Source organism: Salvelinus namaycush, chromosome 8 (genome assembly GCF_016432855.1).
Source record: "Salvelinus namaycush isolate Seneca chromosome 8, SaNama_1.0, whole genome shotgun sequence".
NCBI lineage: Eukaryota > Metazoa > Chordata > Actinopteri > Salmoniformes > Salmonidae > Salvelinus > Salvelinus namaycush.
In genome coordinates this window covers 51,344,877-51,361,065 of record NC_052314.1, presented here as the reverse complement: position 1 = coordinate 51,361,065, position 16,189 = coordinate 51,344,877, and the positions used below count along the sequence as shown (strand labels likewise).

Here is a 16,189-nt window from a genome sequence, read left to right as displayed (position 1 = left end):
TCAAGGTGCCTGTGAGTGCAAAGTTCTCAAAAAAAGCCAAGCTAGCTAATGAAATGTAGATTGTCCAGCAATATTTAGCAGGTAAAAATATAAAAAGCATCGCCCGAACAGGGACTTGAACCCTGGACCCTCAGATTAAAAGTCTGATGCTCTACCGACTGAGCTATCCGGGCTCTGGCTTCAGAAAGACACGTATGTTATTTCAACGATTTCTAAACCTCTGTTCCAAACTCGTCTCATGGCCAGCTGTTCATTTAGTTACAATGTCAGCTAGCGCCATATATTCGCTTGTTTCACTAAACAACATGTGATTCTTTCTCTATTGACAATGCGAAAGAGCTGTCCCTTTCTGTTCCATTCACTGCAAAACTCGTCTGTGACAAGCTAAACTAAAAACTGTTTCAGATCTCGGCCAGCAGCCACCTGCAAATCTCATGTGTTACTCAATGTATACTTTAATCACTTACAATGCACTCGACAATTATTTTTATTTTTTTGTGGAATTGAGTTGTTTATTGTATGTACACAAAAACAGCACTCGAAATCTACACTTGTCTTGCTTCACGTATGACGCGACCATTGTGACGTTAGTAACTAGTGTACACATAAAAGCTATGCCAAAAGCATCGTTACTGCGCAAGGTTTTTCGGAACGCCGCAACGTTATATCAGCTAGCGCGTAACCTATCAACAGGTGGCTCCGTGGCGCAATGGATAGCGCATTGGACTTCTAGTCAAGCACTTGAGGAGTGATTCAAAGGTTGTGGGTTCGAGTCCCACCGGAGTCGCATCTTTTGCCCACGAGATTTTTTACTGTAGCGTAACCAGTACGGTCTTTATACTCCTCAGGGCATATCAAACATAATTGTAATGTCTATACATTTCTCACGTCAAGTTTTTTACTTGATAAAACCATTTTTAATAGCATATATCTAAATAACATTGCAATAATAGTTAGTGTAGACCATTATAATCTAGGTAACAAATTACTTTGAAGGGTTTAAATTTGTTTGTCACGTCAATGTCCAAGGTAGACCTATTTCAATTCAAGGGGATTAATGACGAACACTACTGAGTGGGGTGCATTTTTCCTTTAAGAACACTGCTTTAAACCTCCGTGAAAGGAGAGCACCACCCGGGTAAGGTGGACCCATAGTTTTAAAGAAAGGGATAAGCTAATATAGCCAGAAGGCTAATACATTATGAACAGTGTAAGCTAACATAACATTATAAAAAGTATAAATTCATACATAGGCAAGCATAAATTAGAACGTTAGCATTCCTGTTAGCATGCTATGTGGCTAATTACACTCGCATGCTAATATAAACAAGGCTATGGGAGCCGCCATCTTGGAATGGTCACATGACAATAATAACAACTGGAAGCGGCAGCCGTGGCCATTTTAAGCCTATATGTTTCAATGGCAAGGGTGTCACCACATATATAACATATAACATATTTGGTGTTACTAATTAGACAACAACCAAAGTAGGCCTACTTATTATAACTCAACCAAAAGTGTACAAAACAGGCGATGTAACATGGCATATTACATACAGGTGAAATACTAACCAAGTTATACTGGCTAACAGTTAGGTATAGTTGGCTAGTGACAATGTAATAAAGAGATTGTTACATATTGGGAACAGGAATATACAATATGTAGGAGAATATAACTTGAAGTAATAAAGGCACTCTGGCTCCTCAAAGTCCACTTACATGGGCAGTGAAGTACAAACACTAAGGAGTCCAGAGGTTGTAGGACAAAAGGTGTCCACAGGTGGAAGTCCTGGGATGGGAGAAGTCCTGAGGTGAAGGGCACAGCACAGATATACAGCATCTACTGGTGGAGACAGGTCAATGTAGCCTAATCGATACAAACCAGATAATTGCCTGCAGCTGATTGGCTAAATATGTCTGGCATCAGATTAATAGTTGCCCAGCAACATGGCAACCAATCAGAGGTCAGTTGGCCAAGGTCAGGGAGATGAGAGAGTTCAATAGCCAGACATATTGGCACCAGAAGATGGAGGGTGTTTGAGTGGGCTGCAGAAACTTCTATGTTATAGTGGAGCCCGACCTGTGCTGTGAGAAGTTATTATATGTATATGCAGCGCATATGGAGGACATTGTTTAGCGTGATGTCATTTTATCAATGCTATATATATTCCATCCTATCTTTTAATATTGTGGGGTGGTTTTGTGCTCTATGGAACACTAGTCAGATTTAATAAGGTAATACAAATCTGTGGGAAGATCATTGGAGAAAGCCAGGAACTCCTCAGGAACATCTATAAAAAACAAGTGATGAAAAGGGGGGGGAAATATCCTTGGACATTACACACACACTCCCTCATTGTGGCCCTTCCTCCCGTTTACCGCAACCAATCAATCATGTCCCGCATTAAATCAACAAATTCAAACGCCACTTATTTAGAAAAAAGTTGATTTGTCCTATATAGACGTTCCAGCCTGTTTCTTGGAATCACGTTGCGCGTATGACAAGATATAATATCATAAGGTGTGGTAGGCATAATGGTGACATTAAATACCTCTCCATTGTTGAGATCTGATATTCTGCGCAGCGCAAGACTCATGTAGGCCAATGTCATAGGCCTATCGTCAACCAATGACTTTTCTCAAATCCTTTCATGTTAAATTACAGCTAAAATGGAGGACAGTTAGGACTAACTAGGCCTACCTTCAAAAAGCGTGCTTCTGATTAATTAGAATAAAAGAACTACGGTAATTTCGTGACATTTGTGAGCCTCTCAATGCTCATTAGTTGTTAATTCAACATATTTGCTGCTACTTCACTCAATCTCGTTTTTTAAATATCCCTTCCTAACTGTTTTACATTCCGTGAGACCAACCAGAAATGTTTCTTTGGCCAAATATTCCCAGATTTTCATAAAACAGTCACACATGTGGTCTCTCGTGCTGCTGGAGCACACCCGAGTGTCTCTCCACCACATACAATGGTGTGAGTAAAGTTAAATCAAAGCTGAATCAACTCCTTGGAAGATCACATACTGATTCATTAGTATTCTACATAACAGAAACACATATAATAATATTGTATAAAACGTTACTGTTACACCAATAACACCACCTAATTTCTTATGAGATTTTAGGATGGTTAGCTGAATAGTCACACTTTTTTCTCATGTGGCCAAAACTCAACCGCGTGCGCCACTAGGCAGAATGTGATTCCATTGAAACAAAATATAGGAAGGCTTTATATTGTTCTTAAGAGAATATATATGGGCATAGGCAGACGTTGCAATTGGAGGATGCATTTTATGTATATTATACACTGAACAAAAATGTAAACACAGCATGTAAAGTGTTGGTCCCATGTTTCATGAGCTGAATAAAATATCCCAGAAATGTTCCATACACACAAAAAGCTTATTTCTCTCAAATGTTGTTTACATCCCTGTTATTGAGCGTTTATGCTTTGCCAAGATAACCCATCCACCTGACAGGTGTAGCATATCAAGAAGCTAATTAAACAGCATGACCATTACACAGATGCACCTTGTGCTGGGGACAATAAAAGGCCACTCTAAAATGTGCAGTTTTGTCACACAACACCACAGTGCAATTGGCATGCTGACTGCAGGAATGTCCACCAGAGCTGTTGCCCAGAGAATGTAATGTTAATTTCTCTACCATAAGTCACCTCCAACATCGTTTTAGAGAATTTGGCAGTACGTCCAACCAGCCTCACAACCGCAGACCACATGTAACCACGCCAGCCCAGGACCTCCACATCTGGCTTCTTCACCTCCGGGAATGTCTGAGACCAGCCACCAAAGAATTTCTGCACAAACTGTCATAAACCATCTCAGGGAAGCTCATGAGCGTGCTTGTCGTCCTCACCAGGGTCTTGACCTGACTGGAGCTCAGCGTCGTAACCGACTTCAGTGGGCAAATGCTCACCTTCGAATGGCACTGGCACACTGGAGAAGTGTGCTCTTCGGGGATGAATCCCAGTTTCAACTGTACCGGGCAGATGGCAGACAGTGTAGTGTGTATGGCGTCGTGTGGGCGAGCAGTTTGCTGATATCAACTTTGTAAACAGAGTGTCCCATGGTGGCGGTGGGGTTATGGTTTGGGCAGGCATAAGCTACGGACAATGAACACAATTGCATTTTATCGATGGTAATTTGAATGCACAGAGATACCGTGATGGGATCCTGAGGCCCATTGCCATGCCATTCATCCGCTACCATCACTTCCCGTGTCAGCATGATAATGCACGACCCCATGTCATAAGGATCTTTACACAATTCCTGGAAGCTGAAAACGCCCCAGTTCTTCCATGGACTGCATACTCACTAGACATGTCACCACCCATCTATGCGAAGAAGATGTGTTGCGCTGCATGAGGCAAATGGTGGTCACACCAAATATGGAATGGTTTTCTGATCCACGCCCTTTGTTTTTATGGTAGCTGTGACCAACAGATACATATCTGTATTTCCAGTCATTTAAAATCCATATATATACATATATATATATAGGACGAGCCCTGACTATAATACAGTATTAAAGTGACAAGTGTTCAATGACTCTATGTACATAGGGCAGCAGTCTAAGGTGCAGGGCAGAGTACAGTGTCTAAGGTTCAGGGCAGGGTACCGGGCGGAGGCTAGCTAGTGATTAATGTTTAACAGTCAGATGGCCTGTAGATAGAAGCTGTTTCTCAGTCTCTTGGTCCCAGCTTTGATACACTTGTACTGTCTCCGTCTTTTAGATCAGTGCTTCCCAACCAAGGGTACTGAGCCTATCCACATGGGGTACTTGAGAAGACTCATGAGACCATACACTTACTGGTAAAATGCACATTAGGGGGTACTTAAGGGGTACTCCTGTTGGAGCAAAAATCAGTTGGTGGTACAGTAACCGAAAAAGGTTTGGAATCACTGTTCTAGATCCTAGCAGGGTGAAAAGGCTGTGCTTCAGGTGGTTGAAGTCCTTGATGATCTTCTTGGCCTTCCTGTGACACCAGGTCCTGTAGATGTCCTGGCGGGTGGGCAGTGTGCCCCTGGTGATGCGTTGGACCGCACCCCCCTTTGGGGAGCACTGCGGTTGCTGGCAATGCAGTTGCCGTACCAGGCGGTGATACAGCCTGACAGAATGCGCTCAGTGCTGCATCTGTAGAAGTTTGTGAGGGACTTAGTGGCCAAGCAGCATTTTTTCAGCCTCCTGAGGGAGAGTAGGTAGTAGAGAGATACCATTATTTGCCATTTACACTTAGTAATTTAGCTACAACACCTACATTAAAACCTACAACACCTTCAAACCCACGCGTGCAGAGCACAATAGATTAGCAATCCATCGCCTTCACCACTCGGCCACCTCATCATGTATTTGTTAGGTTGTTTTTTTTTTTTTTTTTTTTTGCTCCAAGGGGTAAAAGATAACTTAAAATTAGGTACATGTTGAGGGTTTAATCAAAACTTTAGAAATAATTTAGCCACACGCTTTTGCTTCTATATATATATTTTTTTTACAGTTTATAATTTTAAACATTTTAACCATGACCTTTTCTGGGCCGCATGGGTAAAGTGTAGGGGCGATCTCCTTATACCTTTATATCCTCATATCCCACATTAACTGGATATAATATTTGAGTCAACACTCTCTCTCTCAGCTCCAAGGCCCACTCTTGTTGTTATCAGTAAGCAGGGGAAGGGATTTGGGGATAAGTGAATTCTGGAAAGAGGAAGAAAAATACCCACATCAACCCTTGCCTAGTTACTCCTTCACCCCCTTTGTGACATCCCAATTGGCCACCTTTCGTGTACTCCTCTCTTTCCCAATGAGGCGTTAGCTTCACCCATCTTTGTCTCTGAAGCACCAATGGCTACACGTTTTATACTTCTGTGGCTCTCCAAGTAAACAGAGTCGATAAAGCTGTGTAAGGGCCACGCAGCCAGAGCTCACTGAATGTTTGTACCCTGGGTCCTTTCCTGTCATTGGCCCCTAGGTGCAAAACAGGGAGCAAGCTTTTACTCAGATCAGGCTGCAGAGCAGTGGGACTGTGGTCCATGACCAGGGCTAAATTGACTCCAATTCGCTTAAATGAAGCAATTGTTTATATGGATTTGATAAACATTTAGCTAGATTTTTTGTGTTTATATAAAATATATTGGAAATTAACCAGACTCTGACTCTGACCCCAATCCAACTGTGCAGGAAGAGGAAGCCATACCTCACTCACATTTGCCACTGGAGCTATTTGTTAGAAATGAGAATGCAGCTATGCAGGCTTTGCATTTAATTTGCCTTACTCAGTTGTACTAAAGGCAACTGTGTGTGTACATCAGAGCATATGATTATGTGTTATTACATTTGTATGCAAATTAAAGCTGCCCTGGTCATTCATACATAGGATTCATTCCTTTTTTACAAATGCAAGCAGATAATTATTTTGTGGTGTAATGTTGCTAGAACACCATAAGGTAAAAAACATACTACTCATAGCATGTTTCAACAGCATTGAAACGTGCTATGAGGAGTATGGTCAAGCTTCATGAAATGTATCGATTGTTGCTTGTGATTGTAAATCTATGACCTCCATTGTCCTGTCTATATTGTACTGCTGTATGATTGGTCCTTGCAATCTCGGTTCCATGGGACGACCCTACCACATTGAAGTTGAAATAAAAAATGGTTACGGTTAGGTACCGTTATGATTAGGGTAACGGTAGGGGTTAAGTTTAGGGTTTAGGGTAGGGACGTCCCAAGGATCTCGGATAACACTAACCCCAAATGATTGGCCATAACAGATAAGGACTTGCCCATGTATTAACCACTCCCCGCTCGCGCTTTCTTCACGTGATATTAAGACAGACGTTCCAAAGTTAAAAACAGACTTTGTTTATTTTTCAGGTCGTTGCTGAAATGTGCACGGACTAGTTCTCTTTGCTCATCAGTTTTCTCATGCTCTTGTCAGATTTATTGTGAAAGGAGTAGTAGTTATATATTACTTTAATAAAAAGAAAGTGTCGAATTTATTTTACATTAATTTTGCTACTGCATTTCATATTTTGGGGGTATTATAGCTGACGTTATATAGCGCGAGCAAGCAAACTGTCTAAGGGTGAGGATTAACGTTCTTACAATTTTCGCCATGCATGTGCATAACATCAATGTATACTTTAGATGCACATTTTGTTTGTTCACGCTGTTTTGCACGTTTCTGCTATTTGTTTTCGTGACAGACCAAACGGTGGGGATTGCTATTAAACGGTAAACAACCATTTCAAGACAGCGCCATGGCGACTGAAGGGGAGACATGGACCACCGTTCAAAAGCATGATGGTGAGTTATTTGAATAGCATATGCACGAATGCACGCTTATTTCAAGGCAGTAAGTCGTTTGGCTTGAACGAGGAAAACATGTTTGCCCACTTCGCTATTGTCTCAAAGGGTTGGGTTGCAGTTCCAGCCACACTCCACCATGTGCTCTCGTGCTCGAGCACTTGTACTAGCGCGAGCCCAGTTAGCAATGAAGCTAGATAGCAAGTTAGTTCGACGGCCAACTCACAAATTGCTGAACGACATATTTGAGTATGTATAGTTTTTTATGGACCCATTGTCTTGCTGGGCATATGTGAACACACTCTCTAATATTTAACCCATTCGAAACGTGTTTTTGCAGTGCAGTACCTTCCTCTTTACATCTTGTTACCTAACTGGCTAGCCAGATACTTTAGCCTTTCGCCAATCAACATGCTGTAGTACACCGTTGTTGCGCAACCAATCACTAGCAGTTATATACTGTCCTGTCAAATGTTTAAATTACGGACATTTGCCTACACATTTATTTGTATTAAGGGATGTTTTGTGATTAACGTTACTGCTCTGAAGAACACATTTCCTGTACCTCTTGTCTGGAATGTCCATAAACATTGATGCAACAGTGCTTTCATTTTTGGCCAATGCTATATCTTTTTAATCAATCTCGGAAATTTGATTAAATGCTAAATACCCTGACAAACCCCTTTGTTTGCATAAGCATGCGGTCAAACGACGAACTCAATGTTCATGTTGTCAAACAACACCACGCCCCCTTACTAGAAGCGCAATCCGTTGCGTGCAATACGATTTTTATTGGGCTACTTGAAAAATACTTCAACGAACATCCAAATAACGTTTATGTATATTAGTTAAATACATGTATGACATTGAACATCATTCATTATGTTGAATGGGACGGATTTGTAAACGAGCTCTAATCATCATTTATCACAACTACACAATGAAACAAAGAAATGAAATAAAGAATGATGGTTAAAAAGCTTTGAGCACCTTAAATTAAATTCTGGGAAAAAGGGCATACTCAGCTCCATCATTCATTGAAACAGATGGCTCATTCATCAAAACCAACTGATATTGCCACCTACTTTAATGATTGTTTTTCATTGGCAAATTTAGGCATAACATGCCAGCAACAAATGCTGACACTACACATCCAAGTATATCTGACCAAATTATGAAAGACAAGCATTGTAATTTTAAATTCTGTAAAGTTAGTGTGGAAGAGGTGGAAAAGTGATTGTCTATCAACAATGACAAGCCACCGGGGTCTGACAACTTGGATGGAAAATTGAGGTTAATAGCGGACGATATTGCCACTCCTATTTGCCACATCTTCAATTTAAGCCTACTAGAAAGTGTGTGCCATCAAGCTTGGAGGGAAGCAAAAGTCATTCCGTTACCTAAGAATAGTAAAGCCCCATATACTAGCTCAAATAGCCGACCAATCAGCCTGTTACCACTCCTTAGTTAACTTTTAGAAAAAATTGTTTGACCAGATTCAATGCTATTTTTACAGTAAACAAATTGACAAACTTTCAACAGCCTTATAGAGAAGGATGGGACCACATTCAACAAGCACAGCACTTACACAAATGACTGATGATTGGCTGAGAGAAATTGATGATAAATAGATTGTGGGGGCTGTTTTGTTAGACTTCAGTGCGGCCTTTGACGTTATCGATCATAGTCTGCTGCTGGCAAAACTTGTGTTATTCCTTTACACCCTCTGCTGTGTTGTGGATAAAGAGTTACCTGTCTAACAGAACACAGAGGGTGTTCTTTAATGGAAGCCTCTCCAACATAATCCAGGTGGAATCAGGAATTCCCCAAGGCAGCTGTCTAGGCCCATTTACTTTTTTCAATCTTTACTGAGGAAAGCCAGAGTGTATGTATGCGGATGACTCAACACTATACATGTCAGCTACTACAGCAACTGAAATGACTGCAACACTTAACAAAAAGAGTTGCAGTTAGTTTGAGTGGGTGCAAGGAATAAGTTAGTCCTAAATATTTCTAAAACTAAAAGCATTGTATTTGGGACAAAATATTCACTAATCCCTAAACCTCAACTCAATCTCGTAATAAATAATGTGGAAATTGAGCGAGTTGGGGTGACTAAACTGCTTGGAGTTATCCTGGATTGTAAACTCATGGTTAAAACATATTGATACAACAGTAGCTAAGATGGGGAGAAGTCTGTCCATAATAAAGCGCTGCTCTGCCTTAACACTATCATCAAGGCAGGTCCTAGTTTTGTCGCAACTGGACTACTGTTCAGTCGTGTGGTCAGGTGCCACAAAAGACGACTTAGGAAAATTGCAATTGGTTCAGAAAAGAGCAGCCTTTGGATCTATATAGAGAGCTAATATTAATAATATGTATGTCAATCTCTCCTGGTTCAAAGTGGAGGAGAGATTGACTTCATCACTGCTTGTATTAATGAGAGGTATTGACATGTTGAATGCACCGAGCTGTCTGAACTACTGGCGCACAGAACAGACTATGAAGGCGCACAGTACTAAATAGAGCCATGACTACATTAACTCTTTTCCACATCAAGTAACTCATGCAAGCAGTTAAATTTGATTTAAAAAAACAATCTTATGGAACATCGGGGACTGTGAAGCAACACAAACATAGGCGCATATACACACACACGTACACATTGATTTTGTACTGAATATGTGATAATGGTGGAGTAGGGGCCTGAGGTCACACAGTCTGAATGTATTGTAATGTTTTTAAAATTGTATAAACTGCCTTATTTTTGCTGGACCAGGTAGCAAAATGGTCACATGACGTCTTGCATGAGCCGAAGATATACTGTTTCATGTGGCTATGGACTTCTACATAATAAATGTTGTCTTTCTCCAGAATTTTTTTTGAGATTAGTAGACACAAATACCACCCTGTGTAACCTATGACTGACTACTCATGCTGAGTTGATAACCTGTGGGAATTTACCACCATAGAGTAAGATACTCTAGATTAATAAAACAAGTTTTGGCGTGGACATTGACATTGAGGGCATTACCATTTTAAAGTAGTCAACTGGGTGGGACTTCATATGGGTGAAGGAAGGATCACATGATCCCATCTGGGTCATCAGTCTGGGTCATCAGGAGTGATCCGCCAATAGATTATACTTGAGGCAAATATTCCATAACTGTAGGTGTCAGTAAATCGCCATCCTTGGCTTTATACCTGGTCAAACAACTCTGGATGGCAATATGTACTAGAGGTCGACCGATTTAATTAGGGCCGATTTTTAAAGTTTTCATAACAATCGGAACTCGGTATTTTTGGATAATTTTAATTACATTTTTTTTACACTTATTTAACTAGGCAAGTCAGTTAAGACCACATTCTTATTTTCAATGACGGCCTAGGAACGGTGGGTTAACTTCTCTGGGGCAGGTGGGACGCAAACGTCCCACCGGCCAATAGCCAGGGAAAATACAGCGAGCCATATTCAAATAACATGATATAAAAATCAAACTTTCATTAAATCACACATGTAAGATACCAAATTAAAGCTACACTCGTTGTGAATCCAGCCAACGTGTCAGATTTCAAAAAAGCTTTTCGGCGAAAGCATAAGATGCTATTATCTGATGATAGCACGTCAGTAAACAAACATAGTAGCATATTTCAACACTGCAAGCATGACACAAAACGCAGAAATAAAATATAAATCATGCCTTACCTTTGACGAAATTCTTTTGTTGGCACTCCAATATGTCCCATAAACATCACAAATGGTCCTTTTGTTCGATTAATTCCGTCGATATATATCCAAAATGTCAATTTATTTGGACCGTTTCATCCAGAAAAACACAGCTTCCAACTTTTGCCAAGTCACTACAAAATATATCAAAAGTTACATGTAAATTTACCAAAACATTTCAAACTACTTTTGTCATACAACGTTAGGTATTTCTAAACGTTAATAATCGATCAATTTGAAGACGGGATGATCTGTGTTCAATACAAAACCAAACCAAACCGACGCAACTTTTTTCATAACGTGACTCTCTCAAAATGTACTTCATGTGACCCTCATTTACGATAGCCTTACTTCTTCACTACACAAAGGAATAACCTCAACCGATTTCCAAGGACTGGTGACATCCAGTGGAAGCGGTAGGAACTGCAAGCAAGTCCATTAGAAATCTGGTGTCTCTAAAAAAAACTAATTGAAAAGACAGTGACATCAAAAAAATACAAATTCTGAATGGTTTGTCCTCAGGGTTTTGCCTGCTACATAAGTTCTGTTATTCTCACAGACATGATTCAAACAGTTTTAGAAACTTCAGAGTGTTTTCTATCCAAATCTACTAATAATATGCATATCTTATATTCTGGGGAGGAGTAGCAAGCAGTTGAATTTTGGCATGCTATTTTTCCCGAAAGTGAAAAAGCTGCCCCCTGCCCTCAAGAAGTTAACTACCTTGTTCATGGGCAGAACGACAGATTTTTACCTTGTCAGCTCAGTGATTCAATCTTGCATCCTTACGGTTAACTAGTCCAACACTCTAACCACCTGCCTCACGAGGAGCCTGCCTGTTACACGAATGCAGTAAGAAGCCAAGGTAAGTTGCTAGCTAGCATTAAACTTATCTTATAAAAAACAATCAATCAATGATAATCACTAGTTATAACTACACATGGTTGATGATATTACTAGTTTATCTAGCGTGTCCTGCGTTGCATATAATCGATGCGGTGCGCATTCGCGAAAAAGGACTGTCGTTGCTCCACCGTGTACCTAATCATACCTAATTTCTTAAAGCACTAATTGCTAAGCAACACTGAGAAATTCCTATGTATGTACTTTACAAATGGCAATAACTTGAGTATTTTCACACGTGACACTAGAATGAAACCCTGGGTTTAATTATGCTTAACACTTGTTGGATTTAATGTTCATGAATAAAATATTTTCACTGAATTGTAATCATTATTTTAATCCGTATCAGATATTCCAAGTAGGAACTGGAGGCTGGTTTTAGTAATACTGAACAAATGACACAATTGCAACCCGATCTCCAAACCATAATCTATATACTATAAATAAAAAGGGCATCCATTTCACATTAGTACATTAAGCACATGCATTACGTCAAGTATTTCTATTGGTCCATATAGCGAGCTATACATGCCCACGTCACTAATCTTGTAAGGCTTGATGCTGCATTAGTAACCAAGTGGGAAGTGAGAATTTCCCACCATAGTTAGATAGGACTCTAGATAGATAAAACCCAATTTGGCATGGACATTGCCCTTGAGGGCTTCCACCATTTTAAATTGTGGACTGGGTGGGCCTTCCTATCGGTGAATGATCACATGATTCCATCCAGGTCATCAGCCAATGAATTATACACGTGAGCAAACGTTCCATAAATATAGGTAGCATTAAATCACTAACCTTGTTTGAAGAGGTATAAAGGCAACATACTGGCAGTACACACCCTTGCAGTTTTTTTTGCCAACTCAGAAGTAGTAGATAAGGAAAAGTACTACTTCAAAAAGGAGATTGCCGTTGGCGTTGCCCGTGCGCTCAGACGCCATAAAGGGACATGTAAAGATGATATTCATCAGTCTTTACCACAAGACTGGGGGAAAAAAACATTTGAACGGCCCTCCAACTGGTAATTCCTTGTGGGAAACTTATTTATCGTCGCTGAACTCCGACTTCTCCCACATGGCGACCTCTGACGTCACCTACTAAGGAAATTACCTTGATAAATGCAACTACAATTTTTTTTTAATGCAATCTATTCATACGGTTTTTGAACACTATCATTTGTTTACAAGCCTGATAGCTGTACTTTTAGTTTATGGTTGACACAGCTTGTTGGCCATTAGCCAAATTGGGTGTTTCTCAATGAGTTCAAAGCATGCAAATGCATCCAACTGGTATTTACGACTTGAAATGGTAAATGACCACCTCCCGCTTGGAGCTGAAGGATGACCGACTAGTTTCCCCACTAGTATCTACCAGTTGGAAGTCCGTTCAAATAGATTTTTCCCAGTTGTATGTGGCAAACAGAGAATGATAAAGATATCATCTTTGTAAATGTCCCATTATGGCATCTGTGCACACACAGACAGCGTGATTGAGGCCATCTCCATTTTGAAGTAGTCAATTTTCTTCTATTATGAGTTGGCAAACAAACTGAAAGGGTACATACTAGAGGTCGACCGATTATGATTTTTCAACGCCGATACCGATTATTGGAGGACCCAAAAAATCCGATACCGATTAATCGGCCGATTTAAAAAATAAATGTATTTGTAATAATGACAATTACAACAATACTGAATGAACACTTATTTTAACTTAATATAATACACCAATAAAATCAATTTAGCCCTAAATAAATAATGAAACATGTTCAATTTGGTTTAAATAATGCAAAAACAAAGTGTTGGAGAAGAAAGTAAAAGTGCAATATGTGCCATGTAAGAACGCTAACGTTTAAGTTCCTTGCTCAGAACATGAGAACATATGAAAGCTGGTGGTTCCTTTTAACATGAGTCTTCAATATTCCCAGGTAAGAAGTTTTAGGTTGTAGTTATTATAGGAATTATAGGACTATTTCTCTCTATACGATTTGTATTTCATATACCTTTGACTATTGTTTGTTCTTATAGGCACTTTAGTATTGCCAGTGTAACAGTATAGCTTCCATCCCTCTCCTCGCCGCTACCTGGGCTCGAACCAGGAACACATCGACAACAGCCACCCTCGAAGCAGCGTTACCCATGCAGAGCAAGGGGAACAACTACTCCAAGTCTCAGAGCGAGTGACGTTTGAAACGCTATTAGTGCGCACCCCGCTAACTAGCTAGCCATTTCACATCGGTTACACCAGCCTAATCTCGGGAGTTGATAGGCTTGAAGTCAAACAGCGCATTGCGAAGAGCTGCTGGCAAAACGCACGAAAGTGCTATTTGAATGAATGCTTACGAGCATGCTGGTGCCTACCATCGCTCAGTCAGACTGCTCTATCAAATCATAGGCTTAATTATAACATAATAACACACAGAAATACGAGCCTTAGGTCATTAATATGGTCAAATCTGGAAACTATCATCTCGAAAACAAAACGTTTATTCGTTCAGTGAAATACGGAACCGTTCCGTATTTTATCTAACGGGTGGCATCCATAAGTCTAAATATTCCTGTTGCATTGCACAACCTTCAATGTTATGTCATAATTACGTAAAATTCTGGCAAATTAGTTCGCAATGAGCCAGGCGGCCCAAACTGTTGCATATACCCCGAGTCTGCGTGCAATGAGGGCAAGAGAAGTGACAATTTCACCTGGATAATATTGCCTGCTAACCTGGATTTCTTTTAGCTAAATATGCAGGTTTAAATATATACTTCTGTGTATTGATTTTAAGAAAGGCATTGATGTTTGATTAGGTACACGGTGGAGCAACGACAGTCCTTTTTCGCGAATGCGCACCGCATCGATTATATGCAACGCAACCCCCCCCCCCCCCCATATGTAAGACAAGAAAGTGCCAGGAATGTGCACTTTAATGGTACACTCCATGCTTGAGTCATAGTGGTCAATACAGCTGCACATATGGGCTGTTGCTCTTCCATATGAACTCTGTTGGCCCAAGTCTACTCGAGGAAGGCCTGTCGCGCTTTGTTAAACAGCTCAGCTGCTGTGGTGATAACACTCCCTGTCAAAGACGCCTTTGTGTGGGTTGGAGTAAAAACCCTCCTGCAAACAAAGGCCTATTGAGTTCAACACAACTGTCAGTGAAATTATTTCACCCCTGAAATGCTGCAACGTCCACACCACCGCTTACATATAGCCTAGCAGCAACTGGAACAAATTGCATTTTAATTACTAGTAGTATACTTGTTTGTGTTGACATTCTGATAATATACTTGCTTTGGCATGTCTCTTATTTTATGATTATCTGACGCGACCCCACTAGCTCAACGTAACCCAGCTTTTGAATGGAGCAGCAACCTGCCTATAGAATATTAATGATAGGCTGCGGGGTTATTTTAGCAGCATTGTAGGGTACTACCTGTAAGAACATTTATATAGATAGTAGTCCTGAGGTAAATATAGGATGAAAGTAAAGCATAATGGAGCGTGCACTACACTGAAACGGCCGCTTAATTTCAACTGAGGACCGAAAACAAACACAGCTGGGAAAAGATATGGCCTGTCCGAAATGGCACCATATTCCCTATCAGGAACATTTGCTACCTATTGAACCCCCCCAGGACAGAACCAACAACCAACCACACCCCTCCCTCTCCCTCCTTAACCCAATTTGTAACAACACACCAGATAAGTCCGATTGTCCCGGATCAAGCCCCAGAGTGCTTGTTCGTGTTCAGCAGGGCACATCATATAAATACATTTAGCAACAGAAATCAATTTGTGTTGCAGGTCCAGGTAGTAGCATCTCCCCCTTTCACCCGGTTTGAAAACAAATTCTCCACACTGAACACGGCCATGTCGGACAGCAGTTTGACTGCATTTCATCATGTGAGGGTTGCAAAACTTTGGTAACTTAACGGGATTTCAGCCGTAAGATATTAACGGAATCGATATGACAACAGCCAGTGAAAGTGCAGGGCGCCAAATTCAAACAACAGAAATCTCATAATTAAAATTCCTCAAACGTACAAGTATTATACACCATTTTAAAGAAACTTGTTATTAATCCCACCACAGTGTCCGGTTTCAAAAAGGCTTTACGACGAAAGCATACCATGCGATTATGTTAGGTCAGCACCTAGTCACAGAAAAACACAGCCATTTTTCCAGCCAAAGAGGAGTCACAAAAAGCAGAAAGATAAATTTAATCAC

The 16,189-nt window shown here is 40.5% G+C and overlaps 1 protein-coding gene and 2 non-coding genes across 3 annotated transcripts in view; 2 read left to right on the top strand and 1 right to left on the bottom strand.

Annotated features, from left to right (window-relative positions):
• Window positions 1-100: 100 nt before the first annotated feature.
• Window positions 101-173, bottom strand: trnak-uuu. Its single transcript has one exon. It is a non-coding gene; the product is annotated as a tRNA-Lys (tRNA).
• A 522-nt stretch (window positions 174-695) lies between these two features.
• Window positions 696-787, top strand: trnar-ucu. The gene is given in 2 exon segments: window positions 696-732; window positions 752-787. It is a non-coding gene; the product is annotated as a tRNA-Arg (tRNA).
• A 6,095-nt stretch (window positions 788-6,882) lies between these two features.
• The window catches only part of LOC120052787 (programmed cell death protein 4-like), a 36,460-nt gene continuing 27,153 nt past the window's right edge, over window positions 6,883-16,189 (top strand). The window contains exons 1-2 of the mRNA XM_038999907.1: window positions 6,883-7,114; window positions 7,236-7,335. Of these exons, the coding sequence (XP_038855835.1) occupies window positions 7,290-7,335 (46 nt within the window). The 5' untranslated portion in view covers window positions 6,883-7,114; window positions 7,236-7,289. The remainder of the gene's footprint in view (window positions 7,115-7,235; window positions 7,336-16,189) is intronic.